This window comes from Dunckerocampus dactyliophorus, chromosome 13 (assembly GCF_027744805.1).
Source record: "Dunckerocampus dactyliophorus isolate RoL2022-P2 chromosome 13, RoL_Ddac_1.1, whole genome shotgun sequence".
NCBI lineage: Eukaryota > Metazoa > Chordata > Actinopteri > Syngnathiformes > Syngnathidae > Dunckerocampus > Dunckerocampus dactyliophorus.
The window spans coordinates 8,776,025-8,800,359 of NC_072831.1; the positions used below are offsets into that span (position 1 = coordinate 8,776,025).

General features: G+C 43.9%; 1 protein-coding gene across 1 annotated transcript in view; it reads right to left on the reverse strand.

Annotated features, from left to right (window-relative positions):
- Positions 1–24,335, reverse strand: part of syne2b (spectrin repeat containing, nuclear envelope 2b) — a 130,962-nt gene that overhangs the window by 40,766 nt on the left and 65,861 nt on the right. The window contains exons 77-89 of the mRNA XM_054796979.1: positions 23,691–23,840; positions 21,394–21,615; positions 19,690–19,926; positions 17,125–17,232; positions 16,390–16,499; positions 15,112–15,217; positions 14,776–14,895; positions 14,402–14,563; positions 14,121–14,315; positions 7,847–7,936; positions 7,602–7,778; positions 4,088–4,261; positions 1,938–2,057 (exon numbers count right to left, since the gene is read on the reverse strand). Of these exons, the coding sequence (XP_054652954.1) occupies positions 1,938–2,057; positions 4,088–4,261; positions 7,602–7,778; positions 7,847–7,936; positions 14,121–14,315; positions 14,402–14,563; positions 14,776–14,895; positions 15,112–15,217; positions 16,390–16,499; positions 17,125–17,232; positions 19,690–19,926; positions 21,394–21,615; positions 23,691–23,840 (1,971 nt within the window). The remainder of the gene's footprint in view (positions 1–1,937; positions 2,058–4,087; positions 4,262–7,601; positions 7,779–7,846; positions 7,937–14,120; positions 14,316–14,401; positions 14,564–14,775; positions 14,896–15,111; positions 15,218–16,389; positions 16,500–17,124; positions 17,233–19,689; positions 19,927–21,393; positions 21,616–23,690; positions 23,841–24,335) is intronic.

The window sequence follows — 24,335 nt, forward strand, 5'->3', positions numbered from 1 at the left end:
AAGCTATCAGTGCACTCACAACAAGCTTGTCAACCTGTTGGAATATAGCAGGAGGTCATTACATATATCGGTATAACAACAACTCATGGCGTCATCTTTCAAAGAACACCTTACTAACACTAAATTCATTACACAGCAACTTAACACTAAAAATGTGTACCAGACAAATATACAAACATGTCCCAATGAGTTTAAAATAAAAACACTCCAACATTTTAAAGTTTTCCGATAAGGCATCTGAGCAAAGCATTCATTGGGGCGCTGCAATGACATCAGCTTCCCTCTGGGCTTAGGGCTTCGGGGTCCTCTGGCTCCTTCTGGTGGACAGATGGCAGCATTGCAGCGCCATCCACCATTTTCTATGCTCCTCCAATGAAATGGTTTTCTCAAATTAAATGCATTATAGGAAAACTTTTAAATATTGTTTTTTTTTCATATTGGCACGTTTCTATATTTCTGAGGTACAGCATTTGAGTGTTAGTTATTGTGTGATGAGTTTAATATTTTTAAGATGAAACCATGAGATAGACTGTTATATTGAGAAATGACCACCTGCAATTTCCAATACGTTGACAAGCTCGTTGTGAGTTTTTACACAGCTATGATTGAAGAGCTGCCTGGTCCTCACAGATTTCTGCATGCTACAGTATGTAATTTTATGACGTGGACACGTGTGGCTTACACACCGGTGCGGCTTATATATGAACAAACCTGGTTCTTTCTCTGAATTTAGTGGGTGTGGCTTATATACCAGTGTGGCTAATACAGGCGGTCCTCATGTTACGACGTTTCGTGGCTATGTACGCACTCCCATAAATTATTTATACTGTACAAAAAGAAGAAAACTAGTTCATGCGCACGGTAGATGAGTATGTATTCTGAGGAAGGACAACGCCACTTTTTCCCTTCATTATGTCTCTCAAGGTTGAGGCAGACTCTTCTGACCAAAGAAAAGGAAAGTCAAAAGTGAAGCAAATTTAAACATGTGTGCCTGGTCCAAGCCGCTCAAAAGCTGGGATCATCATGAAGGATAAAGATGGTATCTTCGAACATGTGAAAGGGTCTGTTCCTATGAAAAGGACAGTGATACCTAAGCAGTGCAGTGGTCTCATTCAGACTTCCTCCTCCCAATAAGTTTCTACCTCCCTTGCAACAGCCCTTCCAGTTTGCAAGTCAACCACAGGAATAAAGTAAGAAGTTGTTCTCTTCTTTTATTATCATTTGATTCTGGCATTTATCTTTTAATCATTGTATTTTATATGTCCTTCTGATGTTTCTACACCCACAGTTTGAGTGACTTAGGAGTTCATTTAGCTGTAATTTAGGTATAAACTTACACTAAAATTCCACTTATATTACTGTTGTATGAATGGAACTCGTTCGTAGACCGACGACCCCCTGAACTCAAAACCGTTCCAGTCAAATGTAAACAAAAAACATGGCTGACGACTGTAACAAGGTCGTTGTTGTTGTGTTAGATTGCTATTTCCTTCTACTGCCAAGCTGACTTTTGTGGAGCAAGCGTAAGTTTACTTGGGTTTATAAGGGCATTGAAAATGTTAGTTTATTTCAAACTTGAGATGTGATAGCTTGTCTTCATCTCTTTTAAGCCCGCACAAACTTTGTTGACCATCGTATGAGAAGAGCGACACCTCCTTTTCCATCCAGGATAAATAAGACACATATTTCCAGTTGGAGAGACGAGTGAGAGGGAATATGAAGCCAGATAAGGTCTCGGCTTGGCTAATAAAGCCCGGGAACGCGGTGTACCTTGACAGAAAACAGCCCATTGGCTCGAATTTAATTGAGCCAATTAGGCTGTGAGTGCGATACACAAAGCACAGCGAGCCCACTCGTCTCCAAATGATAACAACAGAACATTGGAGGTTCGCCCGGGACCGCTGTCCAGTAAATGAGAATGTTCTGATGAAAATTACCTGGTACACGCACAGCATCTTTGATGCATTCCTCCCCACGTGCATCCTGGGATAAGAAGTCTCAAGACCCCTCAGCAGGGACTCGGACCAGGCGACGTCCTCCTCCCACTGTGACCACATCTGACATGGACAAGGTAGGGAGACGGTAAACAGTTTGTTTCAAGATTCCAAGAACTAGACGCAGAACTTGGACAGACAGAGCCTATAGTTATGTCTCAAATGAAATATTTCCGTCACTCCGCTTTAGAAAGTGTATTGTGTACACTGTGAACTTAGCTCCTGAATGCGCAAATTTTGACAGTTACTGTCGATCACAATATTTCTTCTTTTGTTCACTACGTTCCACCGCTATGGATTGCTCGTCAGCCACCGTTATGTCAAGTTAGTACCTCCCCTTCCGCTATTTAACCAAGATGGTGACTATTGAGGGTGGTTGTTACCATTTTGAGTGTTTTGATTGCAACATCCGTTGACACTGACAACGCACTGCATGTTGCCGTATTTTGCCGTATTTCTCAGTATGAGCGCACTTACGCACCGTACCGGTCAACATTTGCATTTGAAATTCTGGGATCTTTCCCAGGAAAATACAGGATAACCAATGCCCACCCCTAACTCCAGCAAAGCACAAAAATGGTCTGCCAACCCAATGCTGTCAACATTCCCGTGCATTACAAGGCGTAAGTGAGGACACAAAAAGTTTTATCTGTGTATAAAAATATGCTTGATATTAGTAACATACCGTTAGCTTACATCATATGCGTGGAACTATTAGTAAAATAGCAACAAACTGGCCCGCATCGTGGACTTGTGCTTGTGATGATCTTGCACAATTAAAAAATTATTTCAGTTTCAACTACAGTGCTCTCTCGCTACATCACAGTTCACCTTTCACTAACGTTTTTAAAGTGCAATTTTGCATGTTTTTTTTCAACAGCGTATGAATGCGCATTGAGTTCTGCGTCCTTGTGGTGTATTAGAGTGATCTATCGGTGTCTGTTGAATGTGTCTGTTATTGTATTTACTACGGCTACCAGTAGAGGGTGTTGTATACTCATGTGAAAGATGAAGACTGTCCAGACGTATCCAGTTCGTCTCAGTATGCCACAACAGTCCCGAATGGCTTAGGCCAATTTTTTTTTTGTACAATTTTTTATGTGGTTGTTCACATTACAACAAATGTGATTTGTTAATCTGAACGTAAAGCATCTGGAAAGTGACGTGCATGCGCAAAAGCATGACATCACTCACATTTCCGTGTGTTTACGGAAATAAAGATTGCGGCACTGTGTGCTCTGGTGATGTGCAATACCACTGATTTAATTTCAGATCCGATACTGTGTAAAATTCAGGCTCAGATCGGCGATACCGATCCAATATTACGTGCAAATTCCCCTATTGTGTCTGGTAAACTTGAAAAAGTAGTGGACAGTATTTCAAATCATAGCATAAAGAATACAAGACATCACAGTAATTTATTGATTTATTTTAAACCCTGAAGTATACTGGAGTACACTGAGGTAGTGGGGTGATATACAATATACATCAGAAAAAACAAAAGGACAAAATCATATATCTGAAGTATCAAAAGTATCACTATTTTGATTTCAGAATCAACTTTAGAGCATGAAGTGCTGGTATTGGAAGGATCGATATTTCAATATTGATCAGCAAATTGCTAGCATGCTCTCCTTGATGTGTTTGTGGCAATTTCAAGGATTTTGTGCAACGGGAGTCAATATTTTCTCAACCAAATGATTCCATGTAGAAGATTAAGAAGAAAGAGGGCAAAAATGTTGGCTATGGCAATTCGTAAACAACTTGCTGCCATGTCTGTTCCAAGGAGTGAGTCTGAGTGATGTCTGAGGCAGGAGTAGTAAAACGAAGGTTGCTTTACCAACACCTTTTAAAAATAATTTTCGGATAAGAAGAACTTTTGCCTACATCGGTGAGTACCTTTATCCAAGTCTGGCACGATAAACCACGCCATTCGATGACTGCCTACATCCGTGAGTACCTTTAAAGTCCCGGTAAGCACGGCAATACACGCCTTTCAATGACTTCTTCTCAGGTGAAATTACATTAATACCAAAAATACATGATTCCATTTCAACATGTGTGAAAATAAAACTGGACTCTGTGTCTCAGACCTGTAAGATTTGTCCCATGTTGACCCCTTTCTCCAACGCCTGCTTCTGCAGTGGGAGCGCCTCCTCCTGAAGGTGCCGCATTACATCCCCCCACCTCTGGAGGGCGCTCTCTGGAATTCTCTTGGACAGGAACTGAAGGATGTGTAAATGTTGGCTCAGAAACTGGAAGAACCTCTGTTAGGAAAAAGGATGATAATTACAGTACCTCAGAAAAGTAAGTACACTCCTCACATTTCTGCAATTATGTGATAATATCTTTTCATTGGACAGCACTGATGGAATGACACTGTGATGCAATGTAGTCAGTGTACAGCTTGTAAATTTACTGGCCCCTCGAAATAACTCAAAACGCAGCCATAAATGTCTAAACCGTTGCAACAAAAGTGAGTACACCCCTAAGTCAAAAACCTACATTGTTCCGCTATTGAGGGTGGTAAGTGTCCATCACTGTGCACTCTTCATTTTCACTCTGCACTCACAATTTTCAAAGTTTTGAGTACATTATGAACAGTGCACTGCATTTTGCTGTACTTTTCAGTGTGAATGCACTTATCCACTCAAAAAAAGTGTAAATACGCACGTGTGCCAATAGAGACACTGCATAATTATGTGTGACAATTCCTGCACTTCCCTCCAATGAGCTCACCACTCATGTGAGGGGCCAAAAGGGTCGGGTGCACAGTGAGCTGGGTAGCAGCCAAAGGCGAGGACCTTGGAGGAAGCTAGCTCTTGGGACATGGAATGTCACCTCTCTGGTAGGGAAAGAGCCTGAGATGGTGCTCAAGGTTGAGAAGTTCCAGCTAGATATAGTCAGACCCACCTGAACGCACAGCAAGGGCTAGGGAACCAGTCCTCTTGAGAGGGGATGGACTTTGTTACAGGTTACAGGCAGGTGTGGCAATTCTTGTTGCGCCTCGACTTGTGGCCTGTATGTTGGAGTTTAACCCGGTGAACGAGAGGGTAGTTTCCCTCCGCCTTCGGGTGGGGAGACGGGTCCTGGCTGTTGTTTGTGCTTATGCGCCAAAAAGCAGTTCAGAATACCCACCCTTTTTGGATTATTTAGAGGGAGTACTGGAGAGTGCTCCCTCAGGGGATTCCCTTGTTCTGCTGGGGGACTTCAGCGCTCACGGCTCCCCTGATCTGAACCCGAGCGGTGCTTTGTTATTGGACTTCTGTGCTTGTCACAGATTGTCGATAACAAACACCATGTGCACTTGGCACCAGGACACCCTGGGCCGCACTTTGATGATTGACTTTGTGGTCGTATCATCAGACTTGCAACCATATGTGTTGGACATGCCAATGTTCTGTTGTTGTGAAGAGAGTGGCGGAGCTGTCAACTGATCACCACCTGGTGGTAAGTTGGCTCCGATGGTGGGGGAGGATGCCGGTCAGACCTGGCAGGCCCAAACGTATTGTGAGGGTCTGCTGGGAACGACTGGGAGTCCCCTGTCAGAAGGGGTTTCAACTCCCACCTCTGGGAGAGCTTTGACCATGTTCCGAGGGAGGTGGCAGACATTGAGTCTGAATGGGCCATGTTCCGTGCCTCCATTGTCGAGGCAGCTAATCGGAGCTGTGGCCGTAAGGTGGTCAGTGTCTGTCGTGGCGGTAATCCCCAGAACCCGTTGGGAGACACCAATGGTGAGGGATGCTGTCAAGCTGAAGAAGGAGTCCTATCAGGCCTTTTTGGCTTATGGGACTCCGAAAGCAGCTGACAGGTAATCGGCAGGCCAAGCGGCTCTGGCAGTCGCTAAGGCCAAAACTCGGACATGGGAGGGGTGCAGAGAAGCCATGGAGAACAACTTCCTGGCGGCTTCGAAGAGATTCTGGACCACCATTCGGCGTCTGAGGAGGGGGAAGCAGTGCACAGTCAACACCATGTATGGTGTATGGTCAGCTCTCCTATCTCTGGGGCTGAGGCAAGTCTGACCGGTAGAAGGCCTCGGGGAAGACCCAGGGCACGTTGGAGAGACTATGTCTCCCAACTGGCCTGGGAACACCTCGGGATCCGCCGGGAGGAGCTGGACGAAGTGGCCGGGGAGAGGGAAGTCTAGGCCTCCCTGCCAAGGCTTCTGCCCCACCCCTAGGCTGGCAGGGCTCTGGGGGTGGATGAGATCCACCCGGAGTTCCTTAAGGCCCTGGATGCTGTAGGCGTGTTTGGTTGACATGACTCTGCAGCATCGCATGGACATCGGGGGCATTACCTCTGACAGACCGGGGTGGTGGTCCCGGAGGGGGACCGGAGGGTGTGTTCCAACTATCGTGGAATCACACTGCTCAACCTCTCCGGTAAGGTCTATTCAGGGGTTCTGGAGAGGAGGATCCACCCAATAGTTGAATCTCGGATTCAGTGTGGTTTTTGTCCTGGTCGTGAAACTGTGGACCAGCTCTACACTCTCAGCAGGGTCCTTGAGTGTGCATGGGAGTTTGCCCAACCAGTCTACATGTGTTTTGTGGACTTGGAGAAGAGTACTCCGGGAGTATGGGGTATCGGACCAGCTAATTCAGGCTGTTTTTCCCTGTATGACCGGTGTCATTTTGGTTCGCATTGTGGCAATAAGTTGGACCCGTTTCCAGTGAGGGCTGGACTCCGCCAGGGCTGCCCTTTGTCACCAATTCTGTTTATTATTTTTATGGACAGAATTTCTAGGCGCAGCCAGGGCGTTGAGGGGTTCCGGTTTGGTGGCTGCAGGACTGAGTCTCTGCTTTTTGCAGATGATGTGGTCGTGCTGGCTTCATCGAGCCATGAACTTCAACTTTCACTGGATCGGTTCGCAGCCGAGTGTGAAGCGGCCGGGATGAGAATCAGCGCCTCCAAGTCCGAGTCCATGGTTCTCGGCCGGAAAAGGGTGGAGTGCCATCTTCGGGTCAGGGATGAGATCCTGCGGAGGAGTTTAGGTACCTCCGGATCTTGTTCACAAATGAGGGAAGGATGGAACGCAAGATCGACAGGCGAATTGGTGTGGCGTCTGCCGTGATGCGGACTCTACATAGGTCCTTTATCAGTCGATCTACGTTCCTACCCTCACCTATGGTCATGAGCTTTGGGTAGTGACCGAAAGGACAAGATTGCGGGTACAAGCGGCCGAAATGACTTTTCTCCGTAGGGTGGCTGGGCTCTCTCCCTTAGAGATAAGGTGAGAAACACTGTCATCCGTGAGAGACTCAGAGTAGAACCGCTACTCCTCCGCATTGAGAGGAGCCAGATGAGGAGGCTTGGGCATCTGGTCAGGATGTCTCCCGGACGCCTCCCTGGGGAGGTGCTCAGGGCAAGTCTGACCGGTAGAAGGCCTCGGGGATGACCCAGGGCACGTTGGAGAGACTATGTCTCCCAACTGGCCTTGGAACACCTCGAGATCCGCCAGGAGGAGCTGGACGAAGTGGCCGGGGAGAGGGAAGTCTGGGCCTCCCTGCTAAGGCTTCTGCCCCCACGACCCGATCTCGAATAAGCGGTAGAAGATTGATAGATGAATGAATTCCTGCACTTATTATCACGTGACTGTGGTACACCAACCATATGATCGCTGAGCTGCTGCTGGAGCTGAGTCCTAGTCTGGAGCTGCAGGTTCCTCTCCAGGTGTTCCGAGGCCAGAGCAAGCATATCCTTGAGGCTGCACAGGAGCCGCTCGCAGTGCTTCAGCGCCTCCTCACAGCGGGTGCTAATGCCGCACAGAGCGCCATGCACTTCCCCCTGTGCATGCAAACATGGCTGCTGAATCCTCTGACATGTGACATCATCTCCTCGCTGTGACAACACACCTGCAACATGGCCACCGGCTCAACCAGAGAGGAAGGAAGGTCGTGATGCCTCGCTGCCTCCATCAGAGAGTCCACGTAGTCAGCCTGCTCCTGCATGGAGGTCACAGCCAAGAATGACATTGTCATAAAAAAAGGAACAACTGTACTTTGTGTATCATGATCAGCATCAGTTCAGTGGCTCAAATGCAGTTTAAGACATTTCACAAAGCTTGATAGCCATCAAATATCAGCTCAGTGAAGACTTTAACTGTAGTTGCTCACTCGAATCCATGGCTCCTTTCCAGTCACACATTATTTGATGGATGCTTGTCTGGTTAAAAGTCAGAGTCACAGGCAACTCACTAATGAGTCTCTGTTGGGGTACACAAACAATGTCAATAAAGTTTGCTTTTTTGGACCAAGGGGAAGACGCCAAGTACATCCGGCGGTCCTTGTGTTACAATGATTCATTTTACGACGTCCCCCCATAAATTATTAATCCATCCATCCATCCATTTTCTATACCGCTTCTCCTCTTTAGGGTCGCGGAGGCATGCTGGAGCCTATCCCAGCTGACTTCGGGCGACAGGCGGGGTACACCCTGGACTGATCGCCAGCCAATCGCAGGGCACATATAGACAAACAACCATACACACTCACATTCATACCTATGGAGAATTTAGAGTCGCCAATTAACCTAACATGCATGTTTTTGGAATGTGGGAGGAAACCGGAGTACCCGGAAACCCACGCACGGTGGTCTAGTGGTAAATTATTAATGACGTACAAAAAGAAAAATAAACTAGTGTGTCAGAAGAATATGCAGACTGTCGGTACACTGATGAAGGATGTCACTTTTGTTAGTTTTGGTTGACTTTTTTCCCTTCATGATGTCTCCCAAGCATAAGGCAGACTATTCTGGTTGCAGTGCATCAAATACAAGGAAAGTGAAAGTGAAATTAGTGGAGAAACTGACACCCAAGCCACTAAAACGCTGTAACCATCATAAAGTAGATGTTATCTCTGAACATATGAAAGGATCTGGTCCTATGAAATGGACGAGAGCCGGCTGGCCCATTAGGCAATGTAAGTAGATGCCGCTGTGGCCTCCAGGTGGCACCAGAAAATAGGGGGAAAAAAAATCACCATAATATTACTGTATATATAATTACTATTAAGTCTTAAAATGGAAAAACTCACTTTCCTTCAAATGTAAAGCAATGCCCATTTAATTTGACTACAAATGACAACAAATAGGTCTCATCATTTTTGTACATAGTTTTGCATATACAGTATGTCACAAATGTGAGTACACCCCTCACATTTCTGAAGATAATTTTTATATCTTCTCATGGGACAACACTGTAAAAATTACACTTTGATACAATGTAAAGTAGTCAATGTACAGCTTGGACAACAGTGTATATTTACTGTCCCCTTAAAACAACTCAACACACAACCATTAATGTCTAAACCACTGCAACAAAAGTGAGTACACTCCTATTAAACTTCAGCCATTTTTTTCTTCGGGGGGGTCATATGACTCGTTAGTGTTACATTGTCTTAGGTTTGAATGGGGAGCAGGTGTGTTAAATGTGATATTGGTCTTACACTTTCCCACACTGGTCAGTAGAAGTTCAACATGGCACTTCACGGCAAAGAACTCTCTAAGGATGTGAATAAAAGAATTGCTGCTCTACATAAAAATGTTTTAGGCTATAAGAAGATTGCCACCACCCTGAAACTGAGCAGCAACATGGTGGCCAAGGCCGTACAGAGCTTTAACTGGACAGTTTCCATTCAGAACAGGCCTCACCCGGGTCCACTTAAGAAGTTGAGTGCACATGCTTAGTGTCATATCCAGAGATTGAGTGCTGCCATCATTGTTGCAGAGGTTTAATGGGGCATTCAGCGCTCAGACCACAGACCACACTTTGCATCAAATTGGTCTGCATGGCTGTCATCTCAGAAGGAAGCTCATTCTGAAGCTGATGCACAAGAAAGCCTGCAAACAGTTTGCTGAAGGCAATCAGACTAAGGACATGGATTACTGGAACCATGTCCTGCGGTTTGATGAGGCCAAGATAAACTTATTTGCTTCAGATGGTGTCAAGCGTGTGTGGCGCAACCAAGTGAGGAGTTCAAAGACAAGTGTGTCTTGTCTACGGTCAAGCATGGTGGTTGAATGGTTAATGGTGGCTGAATGTCAGCCTTTCATTTGAAATAGACTCTTGCAGGAGGATGCTAAAACACAGTAGTCAATTCTTCCTTGTTGTTCTACGGACTTGCTGTAACCCAGCATGCAGTGCATCACTGCCATTGCCAGCCCACACCCTGAACAGCGGCTCCGAACCACACAATACTGTACCCCCATCGCTACTATATGATTTGACTGCGAGATTGATAGTCGAATCAGAATCGAATAGTCGACTGCTCTAAGACACCTTAAGTGAAATTCATTCATAGATTCAGCAGATCATAAAAATATCTTGCATTTGGTGATGCTGCTGTCAAAAATAAAACAAAAAAAACAACGCTGGCTTTTCTTCTCCATGGAAGGACTGCAAAGACAAGCACCTTCCAGCTCACACACGCCCCCCTTCAGAATAAAGCAAGTACAGCAAGCGCCTCCCGTACGACATCTCTCTGTACAGTAATCCCCCGTTTATCACGGTTAATTGGTTCCAGACTCGACCGTGATGTGTGAATTTCCACAAAGTATGAGTCCTAGTTTATAAATGGAATATTTTAGTACTTAGAGCATAGAAAACTTGTTTACGACCTTCTAAATACAGTTTTAACATAATTAACGCCCTCTGGACATGAAATAACACCCCTTTACAGTAGTACCTCGCATAACGTAAACCTCCTTTTACGTAAATTCCACTGAACGTAAAGAATTTATGTAAAGTTTTTGCATCGTATTACGTAAGAAATTCCATATAACGTAAAGCGTCAAGTTGGTGCAAGTTTTTTTTTTTTTTTTTTCCCAATCAACTTTATTAATGCCTCAAGTTGGTGACGCCTTCTGATGCTTCACGCTCTCATTGACTTATTGGCTTATTTTTGGGGCACCGCCTCCACTCTCATTTCATTGGCTGATTATCGGGGCACCGCCTACGCTCTTATCTCATTGGCTGACAGCACGTACGTGAGTTTGTGTGAGAGACAGGCTTGTCCCTTCAACCTCCCTTCCTCTTCGTAGTTGCCCTTAAACTAACCTAAACAATTAAGTTAAGTTACAAATAAAAATTTTGCACACAGCATTATCGTGTAGTGCGTGTGCGTTTGTCTGTGAGACCAGCTGACTCTTACACTCTTTGAGTCGCGTTTCGACTCAGGCTAGTCCTCCTCCTCCTCCACTTGCGCTCCTGATCAAGACATCTCGTGAACGGTAGGATTGTTTTTGTTTTTCAGTTTTATTCATTTACAGTAATCTTATTTATTACTTTATTTTATATTGGAATGTTACTGTATGTTTATGCTAACATTTTCTTATATTTTCCCACCATATTGGGTGGACACCAAAGGGGTGAGTTTGGGAAGATCTTGGAACGGATTAGGCTATTTACATGTATTTTACGCTTCGTATAACATAAAAACCCTATAACATAAAGGTTCTTGGAACGGATTATTTACGTTGTAGGGGCATCTACTTTACACTCGCATTACCCAACATAGTAGACAAAATTTGAGTTAAATAAGCCATTTAAGACATAAGTAAGACTCATGCTGGTTGTGTGTTACTATAAATTTGTTCCCTAGTGACCTGAAAGACAAGCGGACGGGGAAGACGTCGGGGTTTCAAGGTTGAGTTTCAACTTTGCATAGGTAACGGCTGCAAAAGCCCGTGTTTTTATTTTAGGGATTATTGTGCCTTTTGTGAGATAATTTGAACCTGCAATAAAAGCCTGTTGTTCAGGTGATGAAGTCTGATCCTTGTGTGTCTCACGGAACATTACAGGAACACTCCTGATACAAGGTAACCAGGGTAGAATACATTTTTTGGCTTCCGATCTGATTTTTTTTATAGTCTTGATGATTTTCTTCTTCTTCTTCTTCTTCTTGTGGGTGGCGGGAGTCGAGTGGCAACCAGTTTTGAGGCGCATGACTGCACCTACCGTGTTGGAGTGTGGCCCAGTGTTACGAATGTTATACGGCAACCGGATCGGCCCGATCTCGCGGCGGAAGCCGATTTATCCGATCTTCAAAATACAGTGGATCCGCAGCCGGTCCCCATCCTGAAGATCGGATTGGGACATCCCTACATTCCATCAACGTCTTTGAATGCATCATTTGAATGCCTTATATTGGTATTTTAGTTCATTTAGGTATTTTTATGCTTGAAAATGCTTAATTTAATTTGCTTAAATATGCATTTTTTTAACACAATAATAGGCAATATTCAACCACAAAACAGCATGATTTATTAATTAGCATATTTTTGAAAAATTGTGATAGAGTGAAGCCGAGAAATTTGAACCGTGATGTGGCTGGGGACAACTGTATTTTACAGTTTGATTAGCAACAATAATAATGTCACGCTTACATTAAAGGCATTACACAGGCTGTAGAAAGTCATGGTGTATGCAGCGCGCTAGCTAGCCACCAGGAACAATTTTCAACACATCAGCATAACTTACATACAGTGTAGCGATCGAATTGATCTTATTTACCATGTATTGAGTAAAACTATTACAGGAACAACATCAAATTTAAAGCACTAAATGAATACAGACCCACCATCCACCAGTGGAAACCTGGAGTTTGTTTTTCAGAGACGTGAACCAAACAGATATGCAGATTAGCCCTCAATAACGTCATCAAATCTTACCTTTATGTATTCCCACATAGTATCAGCATTAGGGACCAAATATGAGGTGAAAGAAAAAGGGGACAAATACAGTCTAGTAATCTTTATCTGTGTAGCGTGGGAAAAAGTTAGATAAATATACATAATAAATGTTTCCGCAACATTATACTGTATTATTGGCGACATGCTGACAAACAAACTGGCAGGCGCCATGATACAACTCAGACGGTAGCGCACCACACAGAGAAGAGATGCTTGCAGCAACCTCATCTTTGGTTTCTACCCTATATTTAATCTGGGAAGGTGAAAATTCAGCAATTTTTACTTAAGAAAATGAAATTTTTGACTGCATGTCACTGATGTACATTGCGTCTGTGTAGGCTCTCAGTCATACAGGAGTTGTCTATCGAGGGAAAGGCTTCTTGAGATGTCATCTGTACTTCTGTGAAGAAGGTGTCGGACGTTTTGCTCCTCATCCGAAGAGCTTCGTCAGCGAACTAATAAGTGCTGGTAGCCTAGACCTTAAATACAGTAAGAGTGGGCGGAATTGGTGTGCACACACCCTCCTCCTATTGGTTCCTTACACTAAGCCTGGGCGGAGTAGTGGTATAATTCTCTCCTGCTATTAACACCTCCGATAAAAGGAAAGTGACGCTCCCTGAGTTGGGTATAAACGACTCTGATACTGGCTCGTTAGCATCTATTGTTCTGGCTCGGCCCTGGCTTCACCTCATTTGCAAGACTAAGAGCTGTGGGTTTTGGTCTCAGTAACCTGCTGAACACAGGGTCCAAATTAAACCTCAAACCACCATTCCGATTCAATGATGGGTTCTGTTGTTTGACAAAAATAGCTTCCTTTACTCCTCTTTTAAACCATCTGTTTTCTTTGGCCAAAATCTTTACCTCGCTGTCCTCAAAAGAGTGACTGGTAGCTTTACGGTGTAGATGTACTGCTGACTGAGGACCACTAGAATTGTCCCTGTGATGTTGATAAAGCCTTTTTTGGAGCATTTGCTTAGTTTCCCCAATGTAGTGCTCTTTGCATTCCTCATCTGAGGACATTGTGTTCTTAGTTTCCTGAGTGCGCAAATTCTGGCAGTATAATGGTGTTCCAAATGCATTCCTGTCATTGTACACTTACCAGAAATAACTATGGAAATATTTACCTTCTTCTTCTTCTGTTCACTACCATCTCTACGGGTTGTTCCTCAGCCACCATTATTTCAAGTTAGTCCCTCCCCATCCGCTACATAGACAAGATGGTGACTACTGAGGGTAGTCAATATTACAATTTTATGTTTTGAGTGCAACGTGCCGGTACCGAAAGTGTGCTGCACTTTGCCACGCTTCTCAGTGTGAACGCATTCATGCATTGAAAAGTGCACCAATTGAGACACCGTATTTGTTTACACACAATGTGACTAGAGGCTCCACCCACTTACTTGATGCAGTTAATAGTTCATTATTAAATCAAAATGGTACCTGTTGCGTTGACTTTTGCTCCTGAAGATTTTCAAGTTGTCTGTCTCGACTGATCAGCGCTGCCTGCATCGCAGGAAGGATCCTGCAGAGGTCGTCCACACACTGCTGGACACAGGCTGACCCCAGGACACCCATTACCTTTGACCCCTGAGTGGCCAACTCAATGTGAAGGGTGGACATGTCAGTGGCCAGCGTCTGGAAGAGAAAACAGCATGGGTGGCAATTTTTTTTTAAGTTTTACTCAACAAAAGTCGTCTCTGAATTGTCTTATTTTGTCCCACCTGCAGGTGGACTCGTCTCTGGTGGTCTTCCTCGTCTTCATGCGCGACTCCAGTAATGTGGAGCAGATGGTTGATGGAGGTCAGAAAGCAGGACAACTGGCACAGTACATGAAGGACGTCCTCTTCAAGGGCACCATCAGGGATGTCCACAGTTGATGTCCTCTGCAGTTCATTGATTTATTACAAATTACTGAGCTAAAGTTACACAACAACATAATGACAGTGAACCTTAATAAAATGTGTGCATTCTCGGATAATTACTGACAACTTGTGGAAGGGACTGTTATGATGGGCTAGGGAGGGGGTGTGGGCACAGCGCCCTCTCCTGGACACACCCAGTGTAGATTAGCCTATCCCCGCTAACATCAGCTCACCTCGGCCGACCGTCCAAGATCTCGGAGGCGTCCGACGTGAGCATGAAGTTCTTTGAGGCTGTCAGAGCCAATCACGCGTCCCGCTGCTCCATCCCAACTCCTCGCAGATGAGTTTGTCACCTTGATGTGGAGCAAAAGACGAGTAGACGAGCTCAGAGGAACACGCCACTCTTATCAAACCCCGCAGGAGCTCCCATAACACGAAGGAGGCAACAAAGTGCCTTCGGCTCCGAGGAGGTGATAATCAAGCGTGGCAGGGGGACCAATTTGTCTTGTCTTTTTTTGAGTGTGAAGAGTGATAATGAAGCACTCCAGCCCTCAGCATGGAGGCCTTACCTCAGAAGGAGGAAGCAGGCAGCTCTCCTCCACAGCCAGCAGCTGACTGTGAAGACCATCCCACGTCTCACGAGCACTGTCGTCCTCGTCCTCAGCGGGACGCCTCCTCCGGAGGTGACATTAAAAAACACACCTCAAACATTCACACTTCATTTTACACGAAGGCTGACTTTCCTTCTTTTTTCTACCTGAACAAAACAACCTTCCCAACTTTTTAAATGACCTTTTTACAATAAAAAGAACGTAAAATGAATATATTGAAAATAATGTCTCCATGCTGTCACTAAGCGTCACTGCTACTGGACTGTAAACTGCTGCCCGGAGGCGTACAAAATGTCCTTACTTTGCACATTGTCTCCATAAATGTCACTTAAAATGAGTTTCAGATTAGGACGGATGAGTTAAATATGAATACTGAATGAAGTGAATCAACAGAACAAAAGAAGAAGCAGCAACTCAACTGTATTTCACAGGTCCACTACAACTCCCGTGACCACCACACACCCGGAAGACCATGACATCACCGTCAGGCAGACTGAATCGAGTAATGTTTAACGTCGTTATCATTAAAAGTGCTAAAAAAAACACATATTCATATAAAGCCTGCCGTGCTTGAATTATTATTTCCTAGTATTGATTCAATCGATTGATCACCTGTTAAACGATGTTAGATCAATACATGTCGTCCGGAATGGAAACCTGTCGAACACAGATCAGTGTCGTTGGATCATAGGAATATAAATCGATGCATCGATGTAATGGATGAATCGTTGCTCCCCTAGAACCCATACAGTATATTATTTTTATGCCACTATTATCCAACATCCCTAAAAATAGCATATATTGATTGACCTGCATTGGATTGCTTTTTGAATCTTTTATTGTACAAAATCTTTTTTTAATTTTTATGTACGCAACAGCTCACTAGAAAAATTTGGGCATATTAACATTTTGTTCATGAATGTTCAACTTTATTTATTTTGTAACGGCTTACAGATCAATATATTTCAGAATTTTTCATCATTATCATTCTTTTTTGTTGTGGACCTGTGTGATATCGCTGTCAAAGCCTAATTTGACTTCATATTTTCAAGTTTAAAAAACAAACTGTACAATGCAGAAAGGACGACATTGATGATTATATTTAGTTTATATGTAAGATGACCCAAGCAAACACATAATAAGCGCATAAAAATACAAAACAACCCATGTGTGTGTATTTGGTGTATGTGTGGAATATCTGTCGGCATGTGTGCAAAAAGGAAAAGGAATAGTTACCGTGGCGACAGCAGGACCTGCTCTTGGGGCTCCTGGCTCAGGCGGCGAGCGCTGGCGATAGCGATGGCCTGCGTCAAACCTCGCTGCTCGCTCAGCTGCTGCTCCAATTCCTACAACCCAGACCACACAAACTTTATTTCAAAACTTGACCCTGCAGGACAATGACCAGGACGCCAGTGGAAGGACTAGGAAGATGGTGATAGGGTTTGGACTTTTAAACATTGGCCATAATTTGGCTTGGAATGATAAACAGGGAGGAAAGGCATACATATTGGAGTCACTCCGCCAAATCCATCTATCACAATAGCAATCGACAATTGGCACCTCTATGAGCATCAAATTCACACAAGAAGCCCAAATAACTTCTAAAGTAATTAACAGTGCTCGAAAAAATAAGTTGGTTTCTTGTTTTCACGTGTGTCAGGATGACTTAGTTTCACACAGACAGAAGTCACCGGACGTTCCGCCATATTGGCTGACACAGTGTTGACCGTTAATGAATAACTAAACAAAAAACAGACTCAGGCCTCGTTGATATTAGTTAACAGTTTGTCTCGTTAAGTAGCAAATTTACTTTCTGTACATTTGGAGACCGGAAGATGATTTATGGCAGGTTTAAAAGCAAATACCCGGAGAAGATGAAATATGGAAGATTCTACCAACTCGACGTCAATCAAACGGTAGTGTGTTTTCAGTGGTGGGTTAGATGAGTTTGAAGGTGTTTTGCAAGTCTACCTTCTGTTGCTGCAAGCTGCTCTGACGGAGGAGTTTATTCCTCGGAGAGGAGAACATCTCCTGAACGCTGCTGCTGTGTCTCAGCGTGGCCGCCAGAGGGCGATCCACCTGAAAAGAAGAGAACACCAAAGCTGCTTTCTTGTATGTTTACGTCATTTTCACTTCAATCCAATATCAGATTAAAACTTCTTTTACGTTCTAATTAGTGTGGAGAATCGATGTGTTATATATATTCTGGGGAAAGATGTATGTGTTTCTGTTGGGCAATAAGGGCGTCTGGCAGAGGTAGAGATGGGAGAAATGCTGATGTCTTATTGGGTGAATGAAGAGCCCCCATGGAGACTAAGAGCCCAAGAGTTGATTAATCATTACTAGACATTAAAAGGACGGGAAAGACAGTGAACCTACTGGGCGCAGTCAGTTATTTGGTAGAACAACAATATGATGATTTTGTACAGGTATACACACACAGGGCGAAAAATCCAGACACAGGGGTAGCAGGATTTGGGTGACAGTATTAGGAAATTGAGTGTGCATACACAAAAAAGCAGGGGATGAATTAAGGGTATACGCAGTAGGAATGCTTGCGGTGGCAGTAAAATGGGTGGAGTTAACATGGCAAAAGAAGACTGCTTGGCATCAGCCCTTGAAAGTATCACATCCCATCACTCACACAGCAGACAGGACATTCTAGATCAGATTCTGCACACTGTCACAAAGATCAACAACAAGGGGGCCCAGGTCACATTTCTTTGGCTGCCAGCACATGAGGGCAAGTATGGGTGAAATGCAAGTAATGCAAGTAACAGTACTGAAAGGGGGCGGTAATGCAACAAAGTGATGGATAACAACCGCTATAAAACCGAAGAAGAAGAAGTTCACTTCATTAGGTACATCTAATGGGCTCCAATACAACAATCGAGCCTTACAAAGATAATGGTAATGTTAAAAGGACTTTCACTTGTATAGCACTTTTCTACCTTTAAGGTACTCAAAGCGCTTTGACACTGTTACCTACTGATGACGCAGCATCAGGAGAGACTGGGGGTTCAGCATCTTGCCCAAGGATACTTCGACATGATCATCGGAGGACGGAGGATGGAAGCTGTAACCTTCAGGTTGGGAGACGACTACTGTACCACCTGAGCCATGTTAGCTGTTAAATAGGTATTCTTAAACTATATATAACTATACAGTGGTGTGAAGAAGTGTTTGCCCCTTTACTGATTTGTTTGTTTGTCATACTTAAATGTTTCAGATCATCTAACAAATTTAAATATTAGTCAATGACAACACAACACAAAATTAAGTTTTTAAATGAAAGTTTTTATTATCAAGGGAGAAAAAAAATCCAAAAGTACTTGGCCCTGTGTGAAAAAGTGATTGTGCCGAATTACAACAATTCTGCAAAGATGAGTGGGTCGAAATTCCTCCACAGCGCTGTACGAGACTCATTGCAAGTTATCGCAAACAGTTGTTGCTGCTGAGGGTGGCCCAAGCAGTTATTATGATGGTGTAGGAGGCAATCACTTTTTCACACAGGGCCATTCTCCCTTAACAATAAATAGTTTAACTTAAAAACTGCATTTTGTGTTCAATTGTGTTGTCATTGACTAATATTTAAATTTGTTTGATGATCTGAAACATTTAAGTGTGACAAACATGCAAAAAATAAGAAATCAGGGAGGAGCAAACACTTCTTCACACCGCAGTATTTGAGCTAGCTAAATAAGGTCACCAAAGTACGATACCATGAGCTGTGTGAGTTGTGTTTTCACAAAGAAACTTGACGTCTCATTTGGCTTCCCTGCAGGCGAACTGGACAAACTTGAAATTTGACACTCCTTCTCTCTTCTTGACTAATGCAAATATGGAGAATTAAGCCAGAAGCACTTTGGTAAGGTTCAAATGACAGAGCTGTGAAATATAATTATCAACTGCTAACTAAGGCCGCACGGTGGCTGCATGGTTAGCATGTTGGCCACAGAGTCAGTAGATCTGGAAGACCTGGGTTCGACTCTCCGTTGGGCATATCTGTGTGGAGTTTGCATGTTCTCCCCGTGCGTGCGTGGGTTTTCTCTGGTTGTTTGTCTATATGTGCCATGTGATTGGCTGGCGACCAGTCCACGATGTACCCCGCCTCTCGCCCGAAGTCAGCTGGGATAGGCTCCAGCATACCCCCGCGACCCTAATTAGGATAAGCGGCACAGAAAATGGATGGCTGGAACCGGTAAGTAAATCACCTGTGCATGGTTAATGACAGCTGCAGAGATTGACAGGCCAGGTAAAAGTCAGCGAGTGCAAATAAATCCTGTACATGTACTTTAAATTCATGCATACCACTCAAATAGGAATTACAAACATAGGAAATGTGTGTCGCTTTTAGCCTTTAATGAGATTCTCACTGTCAATTAAATCCTGCTAATTACTGCAAATTAAAAGACAAAGTCAGGAGTGTAATTGTGCTAACTTTTATGAGACTGTTTAAAATGGCACAGCAGCATTTAAAAGTGTACAAACATGAAAGGCAGCAGCGCCCCCAAGTGGAATGACTACTCGCCGTACCGTCTTCTGTGTCTCCTTGAGGGTGAGCCTCCTCTCCTCTCCCTGCTTGTCCTGCAGCAGCTGCTGGAAGGACACCAGGTTGGACTTGAGGTCCTCCAGTTTGGATGCTAGCAGCTCAGCCGCCTCCCGCTGGGACTCGGCGGCGCCCTGCGGCCCGATATGGTCGCGCTGCTGCTCGGCCACCAGGCCCAGCTCCGAGAGAATGGACACCTTCTGCTCGATCTCCAGAAACATCTCCTGGACCATCAACACAAACCCTTGTTAGATGCTTCAAACTGGTAATAAGTGTAGACTCCTGATGAAAAATTGTAAGACATTTTGCACTGTTTGATCTTAAGGAGGTTGGAAGTACAGCTTCAACATGCGAAAAGAAGAAATGGGAGTGACACAAAGTAAGCTATTTATTGCAGACAACCATAAAGCTGAAATAGGCTGATCATCAGCTGATCAAAGGTTTAAGACTGTAGCTAAAAATAAAACAGAAACCCCCCTAAAATAGTTGTTTCATACCCCTCAGGATCTTTGAAGAACTTTAAAAGGATTTTCATACGGCGTCCAACCTCAGCAGCAATGGCACGCTGCGTGAGGCCATGCTTATGCAGCTCAACAATCTGACCGCGTTCAAAGAGAGAAAGCTTTTTTGCCTTTGCCATCCAAAGATCATGACAGTGTGAATAACTGACAGAAAATGACACTGAGGATATTGGCTTTTAAAGACGGTGGTCTTAAACATTTCTGAACTGGGGAGAAAAGGTCTTCTTCACTTTAATGGCTGTTTGCAATAAATTGCGTTAATTTTTTTTTTGGTCTCACTTCCATTTCTTGTTTTTGCATTTTGAAGCTCTACTTAGAACCTTCTTAAGCTCCAACAGTACAAAATGTAAATTCTTGCAATTTTTCAATTGGTCTAAACATTTTGATCAGGAGTGTATATACTGGCCACTTCATTAGGCACACCTTATTATTAGCTGGTGTACCTAATAAAATGTCTGGTGTGTGTGTGTGTGTGTGTTGAGAGTCATATGTGGGTCATGGTGGAGGCGTGTCTGAACAATAGATCTCGTCTCAGGCTGTTTGTTTCCCTACAATGCCTCGGTGGGAATGAAACTTTCATGGAGGCTCAGGTTGCACTCGGAGAGTCCCGCGACAAACAAGCTCCCGGATCTTTGAATCCTGGTTTAACTGCACAGGCTGGAATATGGAGGCCACGTGTGGACCCCCTGTGAGCCAAAGTGCGACTTTGGCCGTTAACAGATTTTATATGTAAAAATATTTCAAATAAAGGTGAAAAATTTCTTTACTTGCTTATCTTGCTTGCTGCTGTAACAAGTGAATTTCCCTGCTGAGGGATTAATAAAGTACAATACAATACAAAAATAATAAATGGAGTGATCAAAAACAATGAAAAATGTGAAATCAATTATCATTAACTGTAATAATTGTTCATTATTATCAATTTTAATTATAATATTTTTTTAAATATGTTTAAATACGATCCTGCCATGTAAAAAAGGTAATATAACTTTTACATATTGTTAACACTTGGATTATTGAGAGTAAAATATTTGAATGACAAACATTGCATCTCATTCATTTTAATCTGAATTCTTATAGCTGACAGATGTTTGATGTGACTCCTGTTTGAATAGCTCAGGGTCAAAGAAGCAAGTCCAGTCCTGCTGGCTGTCAGTGGGCGGGGCATACCTGGCAGGTGAGGAGTTGTCGCTCCACGCCGTCCTGTATGTCACGGGTACCGCCTGCCTCAAGAGGTGCGCGTGCCTTGTGCAGCCACATCTCCAGCTGACCAACACGCTCCAGACTGGCGTGGAGGGCTCCCTCTGAGGGGCAGAGCCTAGCGGGGGCAGGTCCCCCGCCCTGCACACAAACACAAGCACCTGCTGCAGGTGAAAGAGCCGAGCCGGGTCGTCATAAGATCTAAACGCGACACCGAAACACACACAATTGCCCCGCCCACTCCTGACAGGACCTACTTCCTGGTTCTCCAGCGACAGGAGTCCGGCCTCAGGCTGCGTGGGCGGAGCTGACAGAGGCCACGCCGACCAAACACTTTCCTGCTAATCAGCTGTCAATCATGCCCATCACGCTGTCAAAAGTCCAAAATGTGACCACGCAAACAGGAAGTTACGCAAATCATTTATTGTCCTCACACAATCCCATTTTTTTGGATCTCAACACAAAAACTCCCAACAGTGCCAGTCGTGTCACTTCGTTAGGCACATAATGTAACGACACCCAAAGTCAAACATTGTCTTTGCAAAAAGAATGTTGACAGAGATGTATTGATTGATGATCGTACAAGTGCAGCATGTCCGTTCAACTAGTCAAATCAAAAGTTTGCACAATTTTTGTATTGAATCACACGAGATGGGGTACCTAGTGAAATGTGCATTGAGTGGACGTATGTCTCCATATTTGATCCGTTTTTCATTGCTTGGGTTAAAGGTTGCCTTTGTCTTGTGTGACGAAAGCCACGGTTTGTAACGTCTGTCGCTCTCTTGTGGACATGGGAGGAATGACCACATGCCTCCTGCAGTTTATTGCGTCCATCAGGGCTTGAAAGTCTCTTTATTCTTATGCACACATAACTGCTTACAGTGGTTGAAAGAGCACACCGGGTTATGATGGGACGTTATCATCACACCGCGTGTTGAAAGTGAGTCAAAGTGCGAAACAAACACGGCCGTCAGTGTGTTATTTGACCCTCTCCACCCCGCCGCCCCCCCTCCCTGCCCATCACTGTGAGCGAGTGACACAAACACACACAGAGACAGAGAAGTCAATCACACTTGTTGGTTTATTTGTGTTGCTGCTTGCTGGGAAAGTGGACAGAATAGAAAGTCAAGAAAAAGACATGCTCATGTAAGACTCTTCATGCTGCCAGGTCTCACACGCACACACGCGCACACACTTCATTTCACATGAATTTACATGTGTCTCTTCTTTCACCTCATCCAAACGCTCTCATGTTAAATGAGACAATCTGTCAGGGAATTCATCACCATGTCATTAATTCATTCTGTGATTAATCACAATGTAAACGTTCTCCTGCCGGCAGCAGTGAGTACAATGAGTAAACAGATTTTGTGCATTTTCATGGCAAAAGGTCTTCTTAAAAAGAGTATTTTTATTCAGCATCAATAACAAGAGGAAACAGCTTTATGTAAATACAAAAGGCCGCCAGCTAACAAAGCTTTATTTGCTGGCATTCGTGGAAAATGAATGGAACAAGTTCAACCCCCCCACTCCTTAAATGACAGGAAAACAATATGTGGCTGTTGTTAGCTTTTATAAAAATGTCATGCGGGTGCAAACTATCACTTGAAAACACAAAACAATATCATTCATGTGCTACCATGACCCCCACTGACCTCTTCATGTAAACATACAGTTCACTGATGCTAATGCTAGTCATGTTGCCATGGAAATGCACTGCAGGTGAACACATGGTGACCGTTTTCAAGGTAACACAACACTTATGCAGACCTGCTTCTAGAAGAGGACCTTTTAGATGGTTGTCGAAGAATATATGTTTGTTCCTGGCTCTGTTCTAGAAAGACTTGATGCTACTCCAAACTGTTTCCAGTGAGGGCCACACACAGACAATTGAAGGATTTGAAAGAATTTGTATATTAAAGATGCTAAAAGTCAATGTAGGTCAATATATGCTTAGCTTTGTGTTATATTCGTGGAATAGCTCATTAATAATCAAGTTTATTTTTAGGGCCGCATTTGGACACCCCTGTGTTACAGTATCAGCTTTGTCGTCTGCACGCTCAATCATGTATCAGAATAAGCACTTTGGTCTACAGGAAGTTCTTCAACAGGTTCTCGACTCTTCTGAAGTCTCTTTGGGGGGGTTTAGGAATAACTAGAAGATGCTGGTAGTCTAGGTTTGGATCTAGCTTCTGTTCTTGGCTCTAGACGCAGCTTAAGGCTCATACTGAGAAGATGTGTTTCTACTTGCACTTGCAGATCTAGGAGAGCACGCATCTCTGCTGATCTTTGGAGACGTTTACGGTGGAGGAGGACGTGTTTACCATGTTCTCACGGAGGTTCGGGCTTCTGATGTCTGTGTCTCGCGGCTCGGATAGATCCTCAGAAGAACTCTGGTCTGTGGCACCACACACACCCTTTGGAACAGAAGCAGGGTTAAAGGTCAGTCTGTTATGGAATTGCTTGATGCTTTAGATGCACTTTAAAAAAAGAGCAGGGGCCACACTTTGGACATCCACGTTCTAGTATTGTGACACATTTTATTTGTAATGGACCGTTACTTGCTCTCTTTTAGCAGTTGTAACATAAAATGTGATACAGTCATCCCTTGTTTGGCGCAGTTAATTGGTTCCAGGCCCGACCGCCATAAGTGAATTTCTGCAAAGTAGGATTCAATATTAATTGAATATTTGTAGTTAGAGCGTTGAAAATATGTTTGACTTTCTAAATATTATTTTTACCATTATTAGAGCCCTTTAGACATGAAATAAAACCCTTTACAATGTTATTATTCTTGGTTTATACCACAATGCTAATGCGCAGGCTATGGAATCACTGCAGGGCCACGAGACAGCTGCCGCTTTTACATAGCAATCTACCAAGCTAACTAGTTAGCCTCCAATTTGTTTATT